The sequence below is a fragment of the Anguilla anguilla genome, chromosome 8 (genome assembly GCF_013347855.1).
Source record: "Anguilla anguilla isolate fAngAng1 chromosome 8, fAngAng1.pri, whole genome shotgun sequence".
NCBI classification, from domain to species: Eukaryota; Metazoa; Chordata; class Actinopteri; order Anguilliformes; family Anguillidae; genus Anguilla; species Anguilla anguilla.
In genome coordinates, this window is record NC_049208.1 from 29821703 (window position 1) to 29845119 (window position 23417).

General features: G+C 49.9%; 1 protein-coding gene across 4 annotated transcripts in view; it reads left to right on the top strand.

The window, feature by feature from the left end:
* The first annotated feature begins 278 nt into the window (after window positions 1-278).
* LOC118233778 (dolichyl-diphosphooligosaccharide--protein glycosyltransferase subunit STT3B) overlaps window positions 279-23417 on the top strand; it is a 71599-nt gene continuing 48460 nt past the window's right edge. For 3 of the 4 annotated variants that reach the window (XM_035429714.1, XM_035429713.1, XM_035429711.1), the window contains exon 1: window positions 279-783. In XM_035429714.1, coding sequence (XP_035285605.1) covers window positions 533-783 — 251 coding nt within the window. In that variant the 5' untranslated portion in view covers window positions 279-532. The remainder of the gene's footprint in view (window positions 784-23417) is intronic. The other variant, XM_035429712.1, reaches the window with a different exon arrangement.

Genomic DNA, 23417 nt, shown 5'->3' on the forward strand with positions numbered 1-23417 from the left:
TCCATTTTTTTTTTTTTTTTAATGTTTGTTTCTAAAAATGTATTCATTTAACTGGTTCAGAATTGTTGAAAGCAGCTAAATTGAAAAAGTGTATGATAATCTTGCGCTGGATGATGAGTTTGGCGAGTAAATGTATTTTCTGAAATAGTGCTCCCTCATTGGTAAATAAGCACTGTCTGTCACGATGTGCTTCGCTGGGATTGGTTTTTGAGGAACCAACCGTGTATTCCTCCCCGTTGTACCTGTCGCACTGTGAGAGGCTAACGGCTCTTCCTGTTGGCCCGCCCATCTCCACCCCCCACATCTGAGCAAGTCATTCAGCTTGTGCATGAGTGTCAGCTCCTGCCGGGTGTAATGGTACTCTGCGGAAGCCGTTGCTGCAAATAAATACCGGTGGAGTTATCAAGAGGATTAGGGGAAGAGGGCCACATCGAGCGACGGGGAGCTGCGCAGGGTTTGTAGGAGACAGGGGAGCGCGTGGCAGGAGAGGGGCTCTCTTTCCTTCCATAACACACCGCTTATCGCTTAGAATATGGCGGAGCAGCACACAGTCACCGACGGCAAGCACAAAGCTTCCACGAATGCCGGGAGCACGCTTCTGGCTAATAGTCGGCCCAGCGCTGGAGGAACCAGAGGAAGCCTGTCGGGGGGACTGACACAGCCGGCGGGATGGCAGTCGTTGCTGTCGTTCACCATACTCTTCCTGGCCTGGTTGGCAGGCTTTAGTTCGAGACTGTTCGCAGTGATTCGTTTCGAGAGCATCATCCACGAGTTTGACCCATGGTGAGTTGCCAGCTTGTTAACGTTAGTAGCGAGCCAACTACCGGCATGATGTTTGGCGAATGGTTAACCCAGTATGGGTTTGGGGTTAATCTTTCATTTTGGCATACAATGTAACGTTCCCACAATTACATCTCATCGCCCTCAAGTAGCTATCCAGGATGCTGTAATCCTAACGTTAACTTGAATTGCTGGCTAGTTGTCGATATATGTATCATAAAGTAACGTTATATCGTACATTGTCTATGTTCGTCCAGTTAACTTGCGCTAATAACCCGAATGAATCCAGGTTTGATTGAAGCGTTTTGTCTGGCGCGATTCACAAGCTTCGTGCAGACGTAGCTTGCTAGCATAGCTAGCTAACGTTGGCAAGTTAATGCGCATCCATTCATTTATGCGGGAGTCTTGGCTAACGTTAGGTAGTTTTGATATGCTGCCTCACATTTTTTTGTTTCCATTTGCTGCGCCTGCTTAGTTAAGTAGTTAGACTAACGTTAGCTGTTGTGGGAACGTTATATTGCATGTAGTGTTCGATATACCAAACCACTTCGGAAGCAACTGTTTTATCTCATAGAAGTAAGCGCACTTTGTCAAAGAATAACGTGGCTGTCCTGATGTCAGTGGCGAGTTCAACCCGGAAGCCGAAGGCAGTATGACTTGACGCGGTCTCTAGTCTAGTTTATTACCACTATTCCTGTCCTCGACTGACGTTCTTATCTGCCCTAAACTGCGTTCAGTTCCGAGGTAGGCTGAGATGAGCATGGGTTGTTATCCAAGTAGCACTAGGTAATTCATTAGCAACGAAGCTAATGAACGGCTTTCTCCCCTTCCGTTCGTTATGAGTATGCAATAAAAAGAAAATGCACGTGCATAACCTGCAGGCTAATGAGAAGACCCCTTAGTTTCCAGCCTAATAATATCCCCCCTTATTCTGTTTCCCCTATTAACAGCATCATGTTTTGGGAATAGTTGAAGTATTGCCGTTTTACAATTTTGGCTACAATCTTTAGTATTGGTTCTATATATGGGTAGTTAATAATGTGTAACTGCTATACTTGAAGCTGTGCTAAATAGATTTTTTTAAATATAGAGTTGTGTGTTCTGCTGGCTGATTTGGAGAAAATGGTGTGCATTCAAAAGGAGAGAATCGCAAAACATGGTGCAGAGAGCTTGGAGGTGAATTCCAGAGATCAAGGTTTTGAAGTGTGATTGACAAGTTACAGACTCCCTCATCAGCGACATTGCCATATCTCCTGCATCTTTTTGTATTTGAATGCATCCGCGTTTAAGAAGAGTGCGTGTTGCATCCAGCCGGGAGGAAAGAATCTCTGCAACACCTGGCAGTTTAGATTCCTGATCCTTACAGTCTTCTTAGATGCAGTTTCAGAGCTACGTTCTCTGCAGCTGAATGTAAAGTAGGATCAATCTGATGTGTCCAAACTGCAGTATGTATTCTGTCAACGTTTGATAAAAGCGGTTTACTAACCTCTTTCCTTAGACCAAGGTCAAGCATAGGGATTAATGCTCAATCTCAATAGAAAGAGTTGTCCCAGACCCATACTGTCTTTATCAGACAGTAGACTGTAAAGTCTGGTGACCAGCAAACACAGAGTAATCATTAACCACTGAAGCTGTCACTGCTGCATAGCAAATAAGGTTTTGCTTAGCCTGATTGTGAGATTTCCATGTAATATGAATTGAGCAAATAGTAAGGAAATAGTATGGAATTGCCCTTTCAGAGCCTAATATTTATACTAAGTGTTCATTTATGCTTTATGCTAAATCATTCATATTTAAACTGCTGCTGTTGCCTTCAGTGTACCCCATCACACAGCTGTTTCATTGTGTTGTTTTCCAAGGCCAACATTATGAGGGTAAACAGTGTGACCCGTTTAACCCGATGAATCTAATACACTTAGTAGAGCTGAAATACATGATTCATTTTAGTGCATGGGAGTTCATATTCAGTTGTTCAACGTTCAGCAGTGAGCGCACATTGCTGCATAACAAGGATAAGTAAGAATCTCCCGAACTTCCACGAGTATTCAGTTTTTCCATTGTTTGTTGGAGACGTCTACAAATAAACAATGCAATTTGGACTATTGTTGTGTAACTGGCCAGAGCTCCGGAGCCCGTAACAGCCGTAACCCCTGAGCTGGGAGCAGGCTTCAGAGCCGCGCGCAGTCCCCCCTGCATGCCCCGCCGGCGGCGCCCGTGTCTGGTGCTGCGCGCGGGGCGCGCGAGTACGGCACGCTCAGCCGCTCCTCAGATTGGGCTCCGCCCTCTCCGGTCGCCGCGACGGCGCGTAGGCTCGGTCTTTTCTCTGTTCAGCGCGCGGGAGTGACGGCCGGCGCCGTTTGAGCCTCCGCGCGCGTTTACTCCTGTCAGCGCGTTATACCCCATGTTAATGCATAACGTCACAACATAAGCAACTATCGGGCAGCTGCGTGCTGTGTCGGGTCTGACTTGTCGGGGAAACGAGGCTGGTTTTTCAGGAAATAATCCCGTTGCTCGGCGTGCGATGGCTGTGCCGCTCTGTGCCGGTGCCGTCGGGCTCCGCGGCGGCGGCGGCTCCAGACGCTCGCTCGCTCTCTCCGCACATCTCCTCATCTCCCGCCTTTGATCTGCGGAGCTGCGTCTGCGCTCGAGGAGAGCCCGGCGGATTCTGTGGCAGGCGACGGGCCCCCGCGCGGCGCGGGCGCAGGATTAAGCACATTAACCCGCATCGATCTGGAGGAGCGGGAGCGGGAGCGCCCCCGTATCCCCCCGCCCCTGCTTTCCCCGGGGTTTTAACACACACCCACACGATGGAAAAGGTTGCTCTGATCCTCGCGGGTCCTCCGTGAGAAACGCGGAGCCGGGGAGAGAGCGCAGAGCCAGCGGCGCTCCAGGGCCGAGCGCTGAGCTCTGAGCGCCGAGCGCTCTGCAGGGGTGCAGCTGCGGCCGCCTGCTGCGATGCCCATTTTACCTGTAATGCTTCACTTTTAGCAGATGGAAGGATTGTGCTCATTTCAAGCTGCTTTAACCAGGAAATCGATCTTGAGAAATTTTAACCGCTTCGTGCAGTGCCTCACAAAGACCAGAAAAATACATTTTCTGAGAAAATGTCAGCAATGCTGACGTGTCCCTAACTTTTGTGAGCAATGAAACCTGCCGATGGTGCGATGAGGGGTAGTCCTCCTGACCCTTTAGTTTGAAGGGCAGTAAATGAATAAAACGGAACTCTGGGCAAGCGTTTGGTTGGCCGTGCTGTCATTGCTGGAATGAGGAATTGTGATGAGGAATCTTCCTGGTTGTGTGGGAGAAGAGCTGTGGTCCAGTGCCAGCACAGCCTCTTTTAGTGTTCCATGAACAGATCACAGCCCAGCCCTGTCCCCTTTATGCACGAGGAGCGACAACAGCTGCCATACACACCACTGCTCTTTTGCATGCTGTCATCCTCTCACTGCCACCCCCTGTAAGGAGTTGATATCTGATGCATTACTAGTGTAATATGCAACACCTAGTGTAATAATTGCATAGCCCAGGTTTAAAACAAGCTGTAATGATAACATTGCAGGGGTGAAGATGCGTCTGTGTTCATAATTGCCATGCACAATGGTGTATTTTGAAAGGCCATTTTGAGCAAGTCACAAGACCGTTGACAGCTTGTGCTCGTTTCTTCCCAGCGTACCGCGCAGTACTGAGACCGGAGGGAAAAAATTTCAATGGATTCTTTTGTCTCATTGGGAGAACGGCGTGGATTTCGTTGAGCTGGAAATGCTGAATCAGGCCGTCTGTGAAGTGCTCTTTTCTGTGCGCATAAGTGAAGGTGTAGTAACGTTATGTAACTCCTGATGAGCCGCGAGCCTGTCCGCGTATGACACGCTTACCGGCGGTGCCCTGCTCTCTTTGTTCCACTGCATTTTTTTTTTTTTTTGCATATTCGACAAAACAGATTTTTGCCTGAAAATCTGCAGGCCGACAGACCGTCGGGCACACGGGGTTTCTAACGGTGTCGGTTACGGGTGTCCCTCAACAGCGCTGACAGGAACACTTAGTCTAATGTCTTCTGAGCAGCTGAGCACTTTGAATTTGCAATCCCTCCTTTTTTTTTCCCACAGCAAATTTTTTTCTTTTTGGCAGCATTAAACATCAAAGCGTGTGAAGATGCAGTGCCTCCAGTTCTGTTTTTTTTTCTTTCTTTTCAGGCGGTTTTTTTTAGGTTGAGAAACAAAACGTGATTCATACAGGCAGAGGAGCACAGATTTGGCAAACGTGTGCAAAGACTGAGATTGCTACTGCATCGTAGCACGATCATTTTATAATATTTTCAAGGTGATAATATACTTATATGTATAATATTTTCTGCACATTTTGTATTTACTGTTTCTTGGATGACTGTTCTGGAAATAGAGGGTTATATCACTTACGGCCATTATCAACATTAGTAGTGTATCTGACAGGTATAATTTAAAATGCATACATAATTAGACCTTGAAATTAACTTGACGTGTTCTTGAAAAACCTGGAGAATGTCAGTATCTTCTCATAATGGGGGCAGCATGGTTGTGGAAGCAGGCTTGTGAGCGGCGTGTCCGTTTCTAATCTCTGCTTTGTTATTGTGGTTGCACCCTGGAGCCGGGTATATAAATGGAGCCGCTTCGGTAAATATTCTGCCGTATATCTGGGTAATACGGAAAAAATATGAGGTGCCCTGCGCAGGAGCATAAATAATGTAGCGCGGCCCCTGGGAAAGTCTTTAGCTGGTAATGCTAAACCGGCGCAGCTGGTGACTCTCGCTGGGTGCACACAGAGCCCTGCCCAGCGCCTCGCGCAGGGTTATCTCTGTCACAGCGAGGGGTGCTTCTGTAATAAAGGCGACTGCAGGTCATTTCACGCTCCTCGTGACTCCGCCTCGGCGCCGGAGCGGGCCGTCTGTTCAGGTGCGAGCGGCGGCAGACGGTCGGCCCGGCGCCCCGGCAGCGCGCCGTTTCCGCGCGAGAAACGCACGGGCCGTCGACGGCAGCGTCCGCTCCGAACGCAGGACTGCTAATACTGTTATACCTGTACAGTGCAGGGAGGGGAGGGGCCACACACAGCAGTACTTTAGCATGGTTCTGAACCGGGGGTTAGGCGTTTAAGCGTGTATTATTGGCCTCCGTCGGCTGTCCCCTGGGTAGCGGGCGGCTTCGGGCGAGCGTGTGGCCCGTCTGCCCGGCGCTGACGGATACCTCCCCTGGCTCTGGAGCGCCGGGGCTGGAGCCGAGCGGGCAGCACGGAGCTCGGGGCGGAGGAGAGCTTCAGGAGGAGCGCGATAAAGAGCACTGCCTGCATGCACAACGAGAGAGAGAGAGAGAGGGAGGGAGGGAGAGACAGGGAGAGCGAGAGAGACAGGGGGAGAGAGAGAGAGAGAGGGAGGGAGGGAGAGAGAGAGAGAGAGACAGGGAGAGCAAGAGAGACAGGGAGAGCGAGAGCATTACACACACAGCCTCCACCACCACAAAAGACCTTTATCCTTTTTTTTGTTGTTTTTTTTTCTTTTCTTTTCTTTTTTCATTCAATTTCCCTCTCGGTTTTTGCGGCGACACTTAAATTATGAATGCGGGCGATGTCAAGGGCTTGCCAAAACAGTTCCCCGCCAGGGGAAAAAATAACGCGCGTGCTCGAGGGCCACATCCACTTCCTTCACACTAGCCGGCCACTCTGAGTAGTTAGAAGAGCGTGCGGGGGGGGCGGGCGGGCGTGGGGGGGGGGGGAGTGGGGGGTGCTGATGCCAAGCGGGCGATCGCTGACACGTCCTTCTCACCTCCAGATTAATTATGCATACCTGTCCTGACGGGCTCCGGGTGTCTGGCCGATGTGATCAGCCCCCCCCCCCCCCCCCCCGAAGCTCAGCGACTCCAGTTATCCAGCCATAGGCTGACGGTAGTGGCGGGTGACGGAATAGAGGAGTATTTATTTATGTGATTAATCGCTGAGCGGAAAGGTCCCTGCGGTTCTGCCACCGTCTGTGCGGTAGGGACAGCGCTGGGGTTTTTTTCCCTTTTTTCGGTGCGATCCAGAGACAGATGACAGGGAGAGTAATTGTCTTTCAGAGTTTACTGTAGGACTGTAAACCTGTAGAGCTGGAAAGGCCCACTGATTGCTTCACTCTGTCAGACTCCCCTCTTCCTCTTCTTCCCCTGGTAGTGCGGCGTGAGTGCGGTCCTTCTGCCTGGTTTCAGAGCTCTCTCTCCCCCCCTCTCTCTCTCTCCCTCCCTCCCTCCCCCCCCCCCCCTCTCTCTCTCTCTCTCTTTCTCTCTCTCTCTCTCTCTCTCTCTCTCCCCCCTCTCTGTCTCCCTCCCTCCCCCTCTCTCTCTCTCTCTCTCTCTCTCTCTCTCTCTCTCTCTGAGGCGCTCTGTTTTCACCTTTCACAGCCGCTGGCCCTTCCGCCGGACTCCCGCCAGGGCCTGGGTCTCAGACGTGATGCGTATCACAGCGGTAAGGCGGAAAGGTGGCGCGGTACGATGTGCGGCGGAGAGCGCGTACGCGGTCTAGATGAGCTGCAGCGCCTGTGAAAATAACCCAGGCAACCCACGGCGTTTCCATCGCCCAGATCAAAAGTGAAGTTTAAGGGGAAAAGTAGTGATTGGCAGGTTATCGTCCGAGGGATCCAGACGTAATGGCTTATTGCTGTGCGTGCTACTTAGGGCATTATAAAAAAGTTCTTCACATGAGTCTCTCAGATGATATGAACCATTGAACAAAGAAATCCCACCGATCGATCATATCGACCGCATTTCCATGGCCCTGCTGGAGCGTAGCGTAGCATTTGAGATGAGCCTGCTTGTTCGCGTGCACGCGGCTCCCCTCACTGGGCTCCCCTCGCTGGGCTCCCCTCGCTGGTCTCCCCACGCTGGTCTCCCCACGCTGGTCTCCCCTCGCTGGTCTCCCCTCGCTGGGCTCCCCTCCCCGGGCTCCCCTCGCCGCCCCCTCTCACCGCACACGGAGACCACGGCAGGCGGTGCAAGCCTCCCGCTCTCTCCGTGCTTTTTGCAGTGGGTTTTCACATCTGAGGGTCATGCACTCTCTCCCGAACCCTGCAGGAAGGTAGCTCAGTGGCAGTCAAGGGGCTGGTGGAGAGCAGGAGGCTTTAGTTTTAAACATTTAGGGTGTGAGATCACATACACGATTAGAATGTTCAGTTGAGAACATTCTAATGCTGATGTTGCAGTCACTACTGGTAACTGAAACTGCAGTTCTAGAACACTGAATTTTGAAAAACAAAAAAAAAAACAAACAAAAACAGAACATTCCAACAGGCCTGCTCTTCAGATGTTTAAACCAGCTGTCTTCCAGAATGGTTAATGGCAAGCAGAAGACCCAAGCTAGGTCAATAAAACAGAAAATGCTTCCGAGTGCGCTCGTTGTATTATTAATATTTTTTGAGAGAAAGATGAGAATTCCTGTGCGGGTTGTTTTTATGTTCAGAATTGAAATTTTTAAGACCATATGGTGCGGAGCTGTTGTGGGGAGATAAACGGCTTAATTTGTCATATGGCTGCGCGCTTTAAGCTTCGCGTGATCTGTGGGTGTGCGGGATAAAAATAAAGTTTGCTTCAGTCTTTGAACATCGTCGCTCGCCTGTTAGAAACTGGCGATGCCTATCAGCGGCGGCAGGCCCGCCCGACCAGCGCCAGGCCCGCCCGACCAGCGCCGGGCCAGATAAGGCCGAGGGACCGGCGGCGAGGTGCCAGACCCGCGCTCGGCCGGGTTTGGCTTCTCGCGCCTCGCTACCGGCACAGCGGCAGTCTGTTGCCCCCCCCCGGGAGCGTCCCGTGGCCAAAACGAGGCCGGCCCGGCCCTGCAGCCAGACCTGGCGCCGCGGCGGGCGGGGATGCTGTTTTCCAGGCCCTTTCATCATCAGCCCTGAGCGGCTTTGTTCAGAGAGCGGGCTGACGACGCTCCGAGCTGCGCGGTGGTGGGGGGGGGGGGTGGGTGGGTGGGGGGGGTGGGATGGCGGGAGAGGGAGGATGGCGTCTGCGGCCAGGCGCTCGTGGATAGACCGGTGAGAGCGGACTCTGGGCTGCGGAGGCATGCGGCTCGTCACAGGGCAGGGGTGACAGCCGGAGGGACATGGGGAGGGAGGGAGGGAGGGAGGAAGGAGAGAGAGAGAGACTTCTGAAAGACGGCCGCGGTGGATTGGCAGGTGGGCAGCCGCTGTAGGCGGAGAGGCCTGTCAGAAGCCTGTCAGCCCCCGCGCTCGTCAAACGCCCCTCTGAGTGACAGGCGGCCAGCGCGGGGCAGCCGGGGCGGGGGGGGGGGGGGGGGGCGGTCTGGGGGTGGACTGGGGGGGCAGGGCAGCGATGCTCACAGCAGCCTGTCCCATGAGAGAGGCGAGAGCGGAGCTCACACTCAGTTTTTGAAGTGCTCGGGGAGCAGCGGTGCGGAGCAGCCAGTGAACGGCCCTGTCTGCAGGTACAGTCCTCCAGACCTCCACAGGCTCCGCCTCCCACACGTTAGCCACGCGCGCTAGCCAAACTGTGACCCTTTCATTCGTTTGTGTACATGATACGGCACGATTGTCAGGCTGCGTTCATCCGCCTAAATTAGCCAGCCTCGCCCCCTCCTGCCCCCCCCCCCCCCACACTCATATGCGGATATTGTCTGGTAATCATGGCCCGGCCCGCTCTATGTCTCACTGATGTTTATCGTCCGTCAGCAACTAACAGACTTAATAATCTCTGAGGAAATTGTGTGAAGGTGCCTCAGACAGCGATAGGGTCTACGCACGGTGCGAAATATCTCCTTAAGCCCCATTTCCAACAGGCACGTTGCTGTTTTCATCCACGGCTCCTGCCCGTATGGCGTTTTTCAGTGGACTGATCTGGCCCGCGCGTGCAGTGAAATCCTTCTCTGTCGCGATGGGAGGAAGGCACATCTGTCGGGCTTCCTCTGAGGGCGTGTTCACAGCTGGTCACGCCGCGATCTTATCAGACCCCTGCCGATTTCACCCGGCGCGCTGAACGCGCGTTCGAGCGCTGCGCGCCAGGAGCCGAAACGCCGCCGCGGTCCCCGCGGTAATCTCTGCCCCGCGCGCGGAAAACCGCCACGAAGTCAAAGGGAAAGAATCCCGGGCCCTTCCAGGAGGCGGGCTGTCACGCCCGGTTCTGTCCCTGCGCTGCCGCTGGCTTGGGACGGACGTGTGGATGTTCTCACAGCTCTCTCTCCGCTCTGTCCTTTAGGCAGCCGGGCGTGCTCAGCCTCCTGAGACCTGCGCGTGTGGGACACGGCTGTTTACCCCACCGTACTGCTGCAGCGAGCGGGCAGACACTGTGCTACACCTGTGATTGGCCCAGATCAGCCAGAAATATCTTCACATTATTACGTAATGCATTAGCCTAACTTTCTGCAAAGGGAAAAAAAAAGTGCCTTCGATTTGCCAAGCCACTGACCTGGGGAAGCCTGGCCAAGATAAAGCTTTGGGTAAACTACAGGGATGTGCAGTATTTGTGATTTTGTGTGTTTGTAACTTATTTAATGCAAAACAGTCTCTATTTGGTGGGAAGGCTAATCTGATATCGTGACTAGCTGACCTGTCCCTCACATGGGGTGACCGAAGACTTGTGAGACTTCCTGAAACCTGTAATAATGGCTCATTTGAGCCAATCAGAAGACTCTGAGATCACTGATTGATTAATTGCACTGAATGGCTCCACCCATGAAGGAATCCGTGATGGCGTCACTCTTTAGATCATTAATCAGCAGTTAGTAGGCTATATACTGTATGATAACTTTTATTCAGATGCATCGTACATAGTTTTGAAATGATTGGAATGTTTACCCTTATTGTAAAACAGTTGCCTCCTTAAGATTGAGCAATGGAGTAGCATTTCATTTTATTGTAGGCTGTATCACAAAGGTGATCCTGCTTTCCCTAAATGCGTATTGATTGAAAATCACTACACACATCGGGTGTAAAATCTATATAAGTGCATTGCACAGCTATTTGCTCCCAGAGTTATCCCCTTGCAGACAAATAGTAGCCTATTTCTACTCATTTAATGATTTACTAAGCTGGAGAGGAAACTGGTCCTGACCACTCTTTCCTACTTTCCTACTGGAAAAGGTTCCATGCGGCGTTCCACTTTTTGTTGTGCTGAAGCGTGTCAGGTCTGCTCTGCTCGCTGGCATTAATTGCTCTTACCGGTACAAAGCTGTGGGTAGAATTGGAAAGCTGTGTAATTGACTTCTTCTGTATTTGATCTGCACCAAAAAAATAGATGAAGGAGGAAGACAATAGCATGCCAGTCACAGCAAAAGGTGAATGGAAGGAATATAGTTTTTTGCTCAAGAAAATGGCTGCCCTACACTGTTGCTGTGGTCAGACTGTTATCTTGACCTGGAGCATTGTGATTGGCGTTATGTAACGCTGTCCTGGATATTTCTAGTGTAATGGAAGTGCACTTGAGCTGTGGAGCAGAAAATGAATATGTAATGTGTGAGGTATGAGCAACCCAGAAAAAGGGCTGGGAAATTCCAACTCTGTTCGTTATTTTTCTGGGAATTAATTTAGGCCAGCTCCCCCTTTTCTGTGTTGGAAACGCAGTGCGTGTTGTTTTCTTGTCTGGCTCTTGATCTTTTAGAAGGCCTAGAAGTAGACCCACGAGTAGGCCTGTTGATCGTAAACGTCTCACCTCTGCAGGTTTGTATTCCGCTGAACCTAATCAGTATACAGTATACATGCACTGCATTATCACATTTTCTGCTTTGAATGGCCAGTAAATATGCCAGACACAATGAATGTTGTCTTCCTTACGCTTTCACTCTCTTTGATGCTTTCTGAATTGCAGACGGGCAAGTCATGGAGTCAAGATGTAAAGCATTTAAATTCATGAAGCCAGTCTTACCAGCAGGTTGAAATGACTTTTCAGGCTAAAAGGATGCAGCTTTTTCAGCTTGTTCTTGAGTCGCTGGAAATAGCTAAGGTAAACAATAACCCAAGTGAATTTCATTTATTTGTTGAATTCATTTAATTTATTCCATTGTGACATCCGTATGCCATTATCATGAGAGACAGAGCTGTAAGACTGACATGATAGTGAATCCTTCACTCGGAACATTCACTCTGTCTTTCACACTTTTATGTTTTGAATATTTTATATCCCCCCCCATTTAATGTATGCCTTGAAGACCCTTTTCTCTCCCTGCTTGTAATATGTCTTTTGAGCCCTTGTCTGATACATTAATCCCCTGTGGAAGATTATGCCGCTCATGACAAAGGCTGGACTTCAAGGTTTTCGAGTTCCCCTGCGGGGGTTTGCGGGGTAGGAAGCCCGCTGCGCCGGTACGATCTGAGCTCTCAGAATGACCTCGCCCTGGTTTCTCTCTTCGGCTGGGCGCGAGGGGCGGAGCTCCCGCTGTGAAACGCACGCATCGGCAGTCCCGGGGGGCGCGGTCTGCAGAGACGCGCGCGTTTGAAGAGAGCGGTTCTCCTCCTCTGAACGCTTCGCCGTGCCGCTCCTCGCGCGATGCGCATCGGCACGGGCACGGGCGCAGGCACGGCCACGGGCGCGGGCACAGGCACGGACACAGGCACGGGCACGGGCACAGGCACAGGCACGGGCGCGGGCGCGGGCACGGGCACGGGCACAGGCACAGGCACAGGCGCAGGCACGTGCACACTGAACTTATCGGCGAAGCACGGGAGGAGCTCCGCATTCTGCCGCGCTCAAGTCTCACGGTACAAACGGCGCTCACCATGGCGACAGCACTCCTTTTCTTTTGAGGAGGGGAGTGAGATGTGTGTTTAACATTTCAGAGACTCCCCCTTTCTCTTTTGCCCCCTCCAACCCCCCCCCCCCCCCCCCCCCCGCACAATACCCTTCAGAGATGCCGCTAAGTATGGCTTTCATCATTCCACCTCTCCCAAGCCAAGTCTTAAAAATAGATCTTTGAAAATTAATAAATAAAATACATTTTCCGGCCCTGGCTTCAATTTAATTTGTCCTTGAGACGGAGAGCTCAGCGGGAGAAGAAGCGATTTGCCTTCCAAATGCTAATCAATGTCCAATTTCATAATCCGCCTCGTATTCACTGATCCTTCTGTTCCAGCCCACGTAGCCTGGAGCCCTGACCCTTTTCATCTTCTCTCCTTTATTTATTTTTATTTGACTTCCTGTGTGTGAGCGTGTGCGTGTCTGTTTTTATGTGCATGTGTGTGTGTGTGTGCATGCCTGTTGTGTGTGTGTGCGTGTGCGTGTCTGTTTTTATGTGCGTGTGTCTGTGTGTGTCTGTGTGTGCGTGCCTGTTGTGTGTGTGTCTTTTTGTGTGCCTGTGTGTCTGTGTGTCTGTTGTGTGTGTGTCTTTTTGTGTGCAGTGAGAGACAGAGCTTTAAACACAGGGGTTTAAATCAGCCCATTACCAGCTACAGCAGCTCTCTCCCCCTCTCTGTGATTGGTGGAGGTAGATAAGGACCGCTCAGGGCTGCACAAGTCAAGCGGCTCTGAAATTGCCGTGCGTCCACCGGCGGTGATTGACACGTTCCCGAATTGGCGAAATTGAAACACTTGACACCTGATTGATGCGGCCTGCTTTCTCCCCCGTCTCCCATCGCACACTCCCACCCTCCCGGTGTTCATTATGGGCTTTAAAGCACCTGTTCACAAATCAGCGGTCTGACAAGACCGGGGCACCGCTGGCCCTCGGCATGAATGAACAATGAAATGTCATAAACATCTTAATAGTTTCTTTCCGCCAGTAATGCGAAAAGGCAATTTGCTACCGGTGCATTTATGCAAAGCGCTTCGACCTCCCCGCTCCACCCTGAGCCGCTCCCGCTTCGCCGAGCTCCGTGCTCCTCATCACGCGCGGGGAGAGCGCTGTGATCCCCGCGGGCTGCGCTGAGCTAACACGTCTGACGCGAGCGCAGGGCGTGAGCGGCGTCGGCCCGGCGGCGGGGGTGGAATAGCCGGCGACGCTCCGGACGCGTGCTCGCAGAGCGATCCATACGGAGGCGTGTGACTGACAGCGGTCGACTGAGACCCTCCCCCCCCGCCCCCCCGTGTGAGAACAATATTAAAGTCCACGGCCGGGTCACTGAAGGAGCCAGGGTTGAGACAGAGGGCCGGGGTGCGCCGGGTCCTCCTGGATCCCTCCGGACCACGGCTAGCAGCTAGCGGCTCGCTTTCCCCTGCTGTATGCGGAGAGGGGGGGGGGCCGCTCGCCCAAACTGCTCCTCTGCGGCAGCTCCTGCTGTAAAGCGCAGTTTAGCCACGCCTTTAAACACCTGACTGCAGGTGCTCGGGAGCTGGGCCAGCCTCGGTCCTGCGTCCCCTTCACCAACTCTGCCCCCAAGCATTTTGGGAAATGTTACCCCCTGTGCAAGTCTGCAAAGCTTTGTATTCCAATTTCTCTCTTTACAAAGATGTTTTTTTTCTTTCTTTTCTTTTACATCCTCGGTAGTTAAAAATAATACAATGGTTTTAAAGCGGAGTGTGCATTCACATGGGGGGAGGAACTCACAATGTGTCCTCACAAAGATTAGAAAGAGGCATTGTGTGAGGCGCTGTAAAGAGCCATTGTGTGTGATATTTCCCATTGTGGAGTCTTCAACCTGTAACCCAGAGCCTTTTAAGGGCGTGTCTCCAGCTGGCTCATCCTGGCGCTCGGGTGCCCTTCTCGACCCCGCGTCCGAATCGCCCCGCTTCCGGGACTCTGCGACCGGCGTTTTAAGAGCGGAACGGACACGCGGGCCCCGCCCCGGAGCAGGACGGGCGGCCGCGTCTGGCCCACCGCCCAAGAGCCCAACCTGTTACTGTCTGTTCCTGGAAAGGGGGAGGGGGGCACAGAGGGGATCGTGAGAAGCACAAGCTTGGCTTCCTTGATCTTGATAAGAATAAGTCGGCTTCCTGTAGAGGGGTCAGTGCTCTGACCCCTTCGCCTTTAAAACTCTGAGATCAGATGTGGATCTGAGAATCTGCGTTGTGTACTTGAGCTGGGAGTTTCGCTGCTGGGCGAATTGGCGACAGCAGGTGAGGATTCTTTCCCTTCCCTTTTGGGACAGTCCCTAGGTTTATCCTGGGATTCCAAAACATTGAGAACTGCTCGTAAAAGGTATCGCTCGACGCTCTCTCCCATTAAGGGCGATGGCTGTGATTCACGTTTTACACATGATCAATTTATACAGCTTGATACTTACCGAAGCCATTTGGATTAAGCGCAAGGTGGCGACGGCACTGTTCTGCCTGGGATGGCAGCCGCCTCCTGGTTTATACAGCTCCTTCAGGAGTGCCTTGAGCTGCCTTTCTTGTTCGGGATGGAGCCAGTGCATTGCAGATGAGCACCTGTTGACTTATTTTTCCCCCGTCTCCAGGCCCCCCTAGGGTGAAGTGAGTTGAATCGGTGGAGGAGGGGAGTGTTTATGATTCATGCGGCTTGAGAAATCATTTGAAAAGAAGTTGCGCCCTTCAAATCAGTTGCAGTTTTCCTGTCTCTGGTTTGTGGTGCTTCTTGAGGAATTCTTGAAGAAGAGCCCTTACCTCCACTTTGGATTCCATGATTTATTCTAATAATGGACAGTTCCATCGTAAAGCCTGAAAGCATAGTATCTTTCTCTGTGGATGTCCTACGTGCTTCGTGAGATGCTGAGGATACTCTTTCTGAGTCTTGACACTTCAAAGAAACTCTACTGGCACTTTTGAGATCCTACAAGACACTCTAGTTGTTAGGGGTGGACATGGGTACTCAAAAGACAAGGGCTGTTAGAAGTATGTACTACTCGAAAATACTTGCTTGAAAATACATTCAAGTCAGTGAACAGTTTTAGTTTCAGCTATTATTTTTACATTGCAGCTTTAGCAGTTTGCTATTTTATGCATTGTAATGTTAGCTTCTAGCATAACTGCAGTCTGCATTTCAGAGGCAGTTATGATTCTAAAGCATGTAAGTTTTCAATATTATTAGCATCGTGAAAGATGCAGGCAATGACGTGCAAGTGAAGTTCCACTCGGCTACCCTTGAGTCAGAATTTGAATCAACATAGTGGCAACATGAATAGGATTTATAATGAAAGTTAGTGGTTTTCATTAACACAACATCTTGAACTCTTAAAGGACTGACAGAACTAATATATAATATATATATATATAATCTCTGACTGACATCTCTGCTTCCCCCCCCCATCTGGTATATTGTTTTTGCAGGGCACAGATGTGGGTAATTTAAAAGCTAAATAAGTCATTTAAATATCATTAAATGCTATTGCTAGGCCAAGTTAACTTGTTACAGTTACGGATTATCAAAGAATTGTTCTAATGATTTTATGTTTATTCATGGCAATTTATCATTCATTTTGTATTTTTCATTCTAATCATACAAAATGTTCTGAAATGAACCACTTTGTGCAGATGCCAAATCTGGCCAGTCCTAGCCCATTTTGGGGGTGTTCTATTTAAGGCTTTATAACTCCAGATGTGAGCATCACAGAGACTTGAAAAATGGCTTAAATGAAGCAAGACACTTGTGCCATTTACAATACCAATTAGTGTTGGATTTGTTTATATTCATAATTTAGGTAGAACTAAAGTGTCACAAATGCAATTATCTTGGAAAAAAATTTAGTTGTTCTCATTTATTTTGAGGTAAAATTGAAAGATCACATATATAAAGCAGGGGAAACTATACATGTCCTGGATCACAAACTCCTTGAACACGAGTGTGCAAAATCTGAGGGTGAAATGTGGAACTGCTAAAGATCTATGAAGCAAAAAGTAGTTTACTTCTCCAATGGATTGTTCCATTTAAAGACAATAAATAACCTCTAAATCTTCAAAGGGACATCTTTATGTGTAAAAACAATGGTAAGTTTATATATTTATTCCATGTATAGTCGCAGATATTTATAGTAGAATGGCGCATTATAATTACATACAAATTCCTCTTGTTTGTTTCTCTATTCAGTGAGCAGCATTTTTCACCGCTGTTTTGGCATACCTTCAGGCTGTTGTTGGCAAATGCCCATCTCTGCGAGCTATTAGTGTGGTACTCCGAATTTAATTTGTCTTTCCTTATTGTCACCTCGACCTTGAGGTCTCGCTGTTTTAGATTGAACTGACCCACGCCTCTTAGAGATTACAGGGTTTTTTTTTTTTTGTCTGCCCCCAATTTCCAGTTGAGTGGTTTGGCTCCTCTCCGGTTGTGGGAGCTTTAAACTCAAGTTAAGGTGTCTCCTGAACTGTCATCTCACTGACGGCAGGTTTCCTCGGGGTTTTATTCTGTGTGAAAGGGAGATAATGTGTAAAGGTGTTTTATTGTGCCAGCTTCTGTCATCCCCTGGCTGTGCAGGGCTCATCCGGCACCTCAGCTGCTCCTCTGCTAGAGATGAAAATGAGCGGCTGACATCTCATTAGCCCTCTGATTCCCTGCCACACACTGCGCTTCATCAGAGAGAGAGAGAGAGAGAGAGAGACTGGGAGGAGGGGAGAGACTGGGAGGAGGGGAGAGAGAGAGAGAGACTGGGAGGAGGGGAGAGAGAGAGAGAGAGAGACTGGGAGGAGGGGAGAGAGAGACTGGGAGGGGGAGAGACTGGATGAGTGATGGGGGGAGAGAGACAGTGAGAGAGAGAGACAGGGAGAGAGAGAGAGAGACAGGGAGAGCGACTGAGACTGGGAGAGCGAGCAACAAGAGCAACTGGAAGCTGGGGAGAGAGACAGGGAGACGGGGTGAGAGACAGGGTGGTTGACAGGGAGACAGACAGGCAGACTGAGTGACAGACAGGGAGACGGGGAGATACGGAGACAGACGGGGAGAGACACACAGACCTGTGACACAGCAGAAACGAAGGATCGATGGTGCGTCGGCAGCCTTCGGTATTGAAGCAAATGGACTGGGCTGCCGTCCCCATGGGGACACATCCAGTAATACGCCACTGCTCATGTGTGGATTGCAAACAGCCCGCCTTCTGTTTGAGGAAATATCCACAGCAGTCTGCCATCGCATCCCCAATAAAGCACTGCTCCCCAAGCCTCAGCTACGCACCGCTGCAGACCGACTTTTATGTTTGCCTTCCACCCCGCCATCCATCGCTTAAAAGCAAGCAGAAAATGAAGGATTTTTCGGGTTCCTAGCTTATATCCTCTGCCCCAAGGAAGACTGCCCGCTCATCCTGCCTTCTCAAATAAACAAATAAGGACTTGTGGCCACTCTTGTTCTCATAATCGATTTTCATCTCATTGACGGAGCCAAGCAGTGTGCCTGATCACACTTCATAACGTGCCAAGAATTGGATTGTGGATGAAAATGGAAACTGAAAGATTTTCAGCCTGTGCTAAAATCAGTGGCACTGCACTGGGAAAGTTCTCACTTGTTATTTGCCCTACAACCAAACCAAAGGTCAAAACACGGCTTTTCAAAAAGTATGAAAAAAAATGTCTTATATTTAAGCAACAGGGGCGAGAGATTAGCCTACACTATTTCAATGATTTAAAAAAAAAAAAAAAAAAATTGTTGACTCTGGGAATCCGATAAAATATTCCGCCCTGGCGTGACTGTCGGTGGATTGGGAGATATGTGGTGTGTTGTTGCTGGAGGAGAAGCCTCCCCGTGGACCCGAAGGTAATTCTGGATGTATATCGTTTCAGCTCTCAAAGGTCACCATCCGTCTTTTAATAAGAATTCTAGCTCTGAATAGAGAAGTGTGATATCTGGCCCGCGGCTCTGTGCAGCCAGCTGGCTTGCCTGTGATCGGCTAACACCCCTCACCTCTGCGACCCCTTCCGCCCAGGACCGCATTCAGAGCTGGGCTCTGCCTGGCGCGTGGGCCTGCAAGTGTTCCTCTGCACTGCTTGTGCTGATCTCACTGCTGCCCATCTGATGGCCAGACACCGCACCGATTCTCACTGGCGTAGACCTACATGCTAATCTCACTGTCAGTCTTACTGCCTTACTCTGATTCTCACTGGCGTAGACCTACATGCTAATCTCACTGTCAGTCTTACTCTGATTATCATTATCACTGGTCTGGGAGAGACCTGCACACTGGTCTTACTGTTAGAATCTCCTACACTGATTATCACTGGCAGAGACCTGCACACTGGTCTTACTGTTAGAATCTCCTACACTGATTATCACTGGGAGAGACCTGCACACTGGTCTTACTGTTAGAATCTCCTACACTGATTATCACTGGGAGAGACCTGCACACTGGTTTTACTGTTAGAATCTCCTACACTGATTTTCACTGGGAGAGACCTGCAGGCTGGTCTCTCACTTTTTGAATCCCCTACACTGATTTTCACTGGCACTGGGATGGCAGGTATGCCCCATACCTATACAGCATCAAGAGTTTAGCACTTTTCAGGATTTCCACAGTGACCTCAGACTCAGCCCCTAAGATCATCAAATTATGTACCGTCTGTCCTCATATGAACACAGAATTCACAAACAACTTAGGTGATATAAGATAAACAACGGTCGGTTTGACAATTCATGGCCATTTAACTTTATAACTTTATTTCCTTATGCAATATTGATATTAAAATGATCAGAATGTTCAATACTATTTAGGAAAAGTCACAAAGTGAGAGTCATATAGCTAGATTTCATGACAGCAGATTTATTGATTTTCTTGTTTTTCTCAAATTAACCACTGCAGCATTTCTACTGTCAACTACTTTTTAACAGCCTACTGTAGCTACCTTGCAAATTACATTACAAAACAGGCATTTAGCAGACATTCTGGTCCACAGCAACTTACACGACATTTACACAGCATTTTCATTGCTTCCATTTATACAGCTGGATATACACTGAAGCTGTGCAGGTTTAGTACCTTGCTCAAGGGTACCACAGCAGTGTCCTGCCTGGGAATTGAACCTATGACCTTTAGGTTAGAAGACCAGCTCCTTACCCATTATGCTTCACTGCCGCAAATTCCACCTTTTAAAATGAATGATAGCTAGGCCTTTAGAATATACACACATACAAACAATTAGTAGGTCTATTATGTATACCCATTAAAAACACTTACCATAGTCCATTTCAAAATATGACAAACTCATTCATTTGTTTGTAATTCATGGTAAAGGAAAAATTACTGTGTGTTTGCATGTATGTAGGTGTCTGCATGTCTCTCTCTTATGGTTTATACATTTAAATGCTTTATTATTGTCAGTTACTCATAACAAAAACAGTACAAAAAGAAATATTTCAACAAAAAAACTATGGAAATGTCAAGTTATTCATAATTACAAAGCACTGTCTGTAAGTCATTAATTAAAACTTGCAAAATGTAGGCCTGCTGTTGTAAGTATTCAGTTACAACAATATTGGCTATTTTAGCTCACACAAATGAAACTTCCAAAGCAATGCTACCCAATGTTTCCTGAACTATTTCATGTAAATTGGCCTTGTGTTTTCTTCCTCTTAGCTTTAGATTTTTCACATTTTAATTAATGACTTATAGACAGTGCGTTGCATGTGTGAGTAACTTGTCATTTTTGTACATTGAAAATGTGGAGCTGGACCGGCACACTGATCTGAGGTGAACTTTAATCTCGCTGCCAGCCCCAGGTTCAGCGGAAGGCGTCACGCTGGCATTTGGAGCCAGCTCTTTGTGTGTGTGCAGGAGCCATCCTCTTTGTTCAGCCTGGCTGCAGTTTGCTCAGTACTCTGTGGCCTCCGCTGCCACCTGTCTCACTTTCATGAATAGCCAATTGAAATCAACTGGTCCAGATTAATTCCTTTGCTCTCAAAACGCCGTTTTTGCCATTTGCATTGGTCTTCAGGAGGGCCTTACTGCTTGCGTCATTGTGTTCACTGGTATTTTATGGTGAGAAAAGGCTGGCCTGACTGTTCATCCGTTGCACTTGACCTCAGTTTTCTCGCTGCTGAAAGGGGTTGTTTGTGCGAGCCGTCTTCCTGGTCTAATCACAGCCGCAGGGCGCCCGCCCGTCACTGTGTCACACAGACGCAGAAGCCTTCGCCGCCGCAGCTTTGGCCTCCGCTCTCCAGCCGAAACTCCTCGCGGCTCAGACGTTACTGCCGCCTCTGAAACGGGGCCTTAACTCAGCGGCACCCGAGTCGAGGTCGCCTGAGCACTGCCAGCGTCTGAGCGAGCGAGCTTTAATGTCTGCCCGGAGGCAAGCGCCGAGCCAGACCGGGGAAGCGTCTCTGTCTCTCAGTTCCTCCTCCTGCCGTCGTCTCTCAGGGCCGGCTGCCGCACCGCAGATCGAGCTTTATTGCGAGTGTCTCCTTCAGAGCCCCGACCCGTTTCAGAGTCCCGACTCCAGCGCTGTGGAGGCGGCCGCAGCCAGCCCTCCGGACAGGTGCACCGTTTCTCTGAGCATGAGCTCCAGACCCGCACGTCTCGGGCCACGCGCCTGTTGGGGCTGCTGTTAGCAAGTGGGGGGAAGGAGGGGGGTAGGGGGTGCAGATAAACCGCGGCGGTGCCTCAGCTGGGTGGGAAGCAGTTAGCGTAATTGCGGGTTGTGGTAGGCTCGAGATGCGCGGAGAGGCGCGATGGTCTTTCAGAAGCTCTCTGTGAGACGCGCGTGAAGAACACGAGGTCACCCGAACGCAATCGCTCGCGCGTTGGCAGAGCCGGCCGCTGTCAGGCGCGGAGTCAGCTGGCTGATGCTCTCACGCCCGCGTCCGATCGATCTGAGCGACGCGCGTATCGGAAAAACCGAGCGGCGGAGAGTCCATTTTCCTCCGCCCGCTGTCATTCCTCGGCCCTTGGGTGCCGCGCGTCCCCTCCCCCCTCCACGGTTTGATTTATTAGCCGAGCGGTGACCCTGTCCCACGCCTGTCTGTTTGGCACAGACGGCCCTTCACTCTCACTGAAACTTTTCAGGCCGCGGCGGTTCTGGCGCAGCGCCCCCTGCAGGCCAGGCTGAGCCGCGGCTTTTCGTTCCCGCGCTCCCGGATTGCCGCCGTCTGCCTCCGAGCCCTGGAATCAAGGTGTCGGATTGAGGCGTCTGAGGTGAGGATTAATTGGAGTGGAGACAAAGGCTCACTGTCTTTTTGTTTTCTTCTAGAAGTTTCCGGCGCGGGCTCACTCGGGTGCCTCTTTTCCTCCGGTGAAGTCAATTTGCACATCATAAGGTCTTATAGCACCCTCCCTATTTTTTATTTTTATTATAATTTTCTTTTTTTTTTACAAATGCGTTTGTTTTCCGAGTTGTGGATCATCACGGGGAAGCCAGCTTAAAGCAGGATTTCTGCATTTTATTATGTTTGAAAGGCTGTCAGCCTTCAAGATGATAACCCCGCTGCCCCCAGCCCCCCCCCGCCCCAAACAACCCCGACACCCACCGGCATAATCCCCCCCCCAATCCAGTCTGACTGCAGCCTTCTGAAGCGGTGTCATATGAGCGGGGTTTGATGTTTGTGCTCGAGCAACGCGCAGACTTGCTGCTAATTATCTTAATATCCCTCATTGAAAAATAAAACAAATTTGCTGCTTGAAGTGGTCCCCTCCCCCCCCCCCCGCCCCCCCCACCACAAATCTTGTAATGTGTCTCCAGGCACTCCCAGTAAATATTTTGATAAACATTTAACTGGTTTGTTTACTTTTAATTTGCCTTAATTGACAAAAAAATGAAGCGGGTGTTTGCGTTTCCACCGGTCGCTCTGTGTGACGCATCTGCCGGCGGTCCTGAGCAAAATGGATGTGTTCAATCGCGAGGATATTTAATCATCTGAACTTTGTTTGCCAAAATAGGCACTTAGTATTCACAGAACATTTCAATCCGTCTGCCAATTAAGTGCCTCATTTATTCTGGGTGATGTCCTGATTATATTAAAAATAGCATCTTAGCAAACAGGCCTCCAAGATCCTCTATCCGAGGTTCGTAAATGTGTTTGGACACCCGTACCTGAGCCTCATCGTTCATTGCGGTTCGACGGAGGTTCTAGACGCACGTTCGTAGCAGCGAATTTATTTGAGCATTCTCAGGCTCACTACAGGTTGATCTTCCACTGATGGAATAATTGAATTCCATATTTATTCTAAATTTCTCATTTCCAAATGAATTACTATTAACAGGGTTTTTAAGAAGTGGAGCCAATAGGCCTATATTACGCGTGAGACAAAGGAAGGGAAAGAAACTAGTTCTCTTCCTTTTTATTTATGTTTATTTGTTTTCTTATTCAGCATCTATTAATGTTCTTTTAATGTTCTTTAAATTGGGCTGCATTATTTAATGAATAAGTAATGAAGTTAGGCAGTTTAAGAGAGTCGGAAGATTGGGGTGTTGCAGCGTGTCTGGGCTTGCCAGTGAGATTTGAAACTGCGGCACGTCTAGACTCGATCCTTAATTGAAGTCCCGCATTTTACATTTCGGCTGAGACCAGAGCAAACCCGCATCCTGCTGAAGTCCAGGGCATCTGCTCGAGTGAAACCGCAATTCCCTTTACCCTCAGCCGCGAGGAAGTTTAAAGTTCGCTGGAGCTATAGCCGACGTTACCGCTTTGCCGCACGCGTTTTCAAAAAAAAGAATTCCAACAACGTTTAAGCTCTGTGTTGTGGGCTGGGGGGGGAAAATGACATTTATTTTGGAGAAAAGGCTTGGCAGCCATATTAAAAACCTCTCTCTCTCTCAAGCGTGGCGTCTCCCCGGCGGGTGCCGGTCGCTCGGTGAAATACGGGGGAAGCAGGCTGCCAGACACGCCGCCGC